At 38.0% G+C, this 1,681-nt stretch overlaps 1 protein-coding gene across 1 annotated transcript; it reads left to right on the top strand.

Moving 5' to 3' along the window:
- The first annotated feature begins 369 nt into the window (after positions 1–369).
- On the top strand, positions 370–1,380 carry LOC141632957 (uncharacterized). Its single transcript, XM_074445455.1, has one exon. It carries the CDS (start codon positions 370–372, stop codon positions 1,378–1,380), a length of 1,011 nt encoding a protein of 336 aa, XP_074301556.1.
- Positions 1,381–1,681: the final 301 nt, after the last annotated feature.

Raw genomic sequence — 1,681 nt, 5'->3', positions numbered from 1 at the left:
TTAATAATTAATAATAATTCTTGCTGAAGTAACTATTCTATGGAATTTACTTTTCCTCCTCTATGTAGATCACTTTGGTTGACTCATCTGTGCTTTGCAGATGATCTCCTAATGTTCTGCAGAGGTGACAAGACCTCTATCATAGTTATTCTTAGAGCCTTTGCTACCTTTTCCATGGCCTCTGGGTTTGTAATGAATAGTGAGAAATCTGATATTTACTTTCATGGGATGAGAGATGAGGAGGTTCACTATATACTTAACATTTCTGGCTTTAGAGAGGGACATTTCCCTTTTAGATACCTAGGGATACCTATCTCTCATAAGAGAATGGCTATATGAGATTGTTCCAGGCTAGTGGAGAAAGTGGTGATGAGAATTAGAGGATGGGGTGTCAGGAAGCTTAGCTATGCTGGAAGACTGGTCCTTGTTCAAGCTGTTTTGACTCAGTTGCATAATTTCTGGGCTCGTATTTTTCTTTTTCCTGTGATTGTTTTGGACAGAATTGAGAGGATCTGCATGAATTATTTGTGGGGAGGTTCAGAGCAGTTCCATAAAATGCCTAATGTTGCCTGGAAGAAAATTTGCAGAGACAGGAAACATGGGGAACTTGGAATTGTGCACTACAGGAATTGGAATCTGGATATGCTAGGTAAATTTGTCTGGTGGTTGGTGTCCAAGGCTGACCATATGTGGATTAAATGGGTTAACCATATTTACATCAAAGGGCGGGATTGGCTTACCTATACACCTCCTATTCATTCAAGCTGGTCTTGGCGGATGATCTGCAAAACTAAAGACAAAATGAAAGATGGTTTCTGTACCAGTTTTTGGAATAAGCAGAATATTTACTCAGCTGCTAAGGGGTACACTTGGCTGCAAGGTAGTCAGATTAAAGTGCCTTGGTATCCTCTGATTTGGAACAAAGTTAACTCTCCTAAACATGCCTTCATTGGCTGGCTTGCTGTCCAGCAGAAGCTCATGACCAAAGATAGACTTCTCAAATATGGGATTATTACTAATGGGAGATGTGATCTATGTTTGAATCATATTGAGACTCATCAGCATATTTTATATGAATTTGTGTTCAATGCAATGTGCTGGAGTGCTCTGAAAACTTGGCTGGGGATCAATATGCCTAATGTGGGCATTTTGGAATGGAGCATACACTGGCATTGCAGGTCACTGATGAAGAAACAGATAGTCTTTGCTGCTATTCTTGCATTGATATATCATATATGGCATGCACATAACTTATGTAGAGTCGATCTCAGGGTTCCACGGCCTGCTCTGGTTGTTGCTAAGGTAAAAACCGATGTTCAGCGTCGTGGACAATGTATTACATGGGGGACTAAATTCCAACAGATGGATTGGACACCGTGATCTAGTTTGAGTTAATGTATAAGTTAGATGGTGTCATAATGTTTGATGTATTGGTGACTATGTACTCCAAATTTTTATAATTATTCTAATATAATTCAGATTTCACCAAAAACAAAAAATAAGTTAATAATCGCAACTATCCATAAAACCGGACCAAATATACGGTATTAGATTAAATAGGGCGATTTGACACATCACATGGCATGTTTCATACATATATTAATGCTGCAATTTTAGTATGAATGTCATGTTTTATTTTTATGTAATTTTGAATTATGTAATTTGTACTTAGTATGGCCTT

This window comes from Silene latifolia, chromosome Y (genome assembly GCF_048544455.1).
Source record: "Silene latifolia isolate original U9 population chromosome Y, ASM4854445v1, whole genome shotgun sequence".
NCBI classification, from domain to species: Eukaryota; Viridiplantae; Streptophyta; class Magnoliopsida; order Caryophyllales; family Caryophyllaceae; genus Silene; species Silene latifolia.
Note: the sequence above shows the minus strand (reverse complement) of the source record. Positions and strands in the feature narration are given on the sequence as shown.

What these genes read in the sequence shown, in the direction of transcription:
- LOC141632957 (XM_074445455.1), top strand. Translation starts at nt 370, where the DNA reads ATGAGAATTAGAGGATGGGGTGTCAGGAAGCTTAGCTATGCTGGAAGA.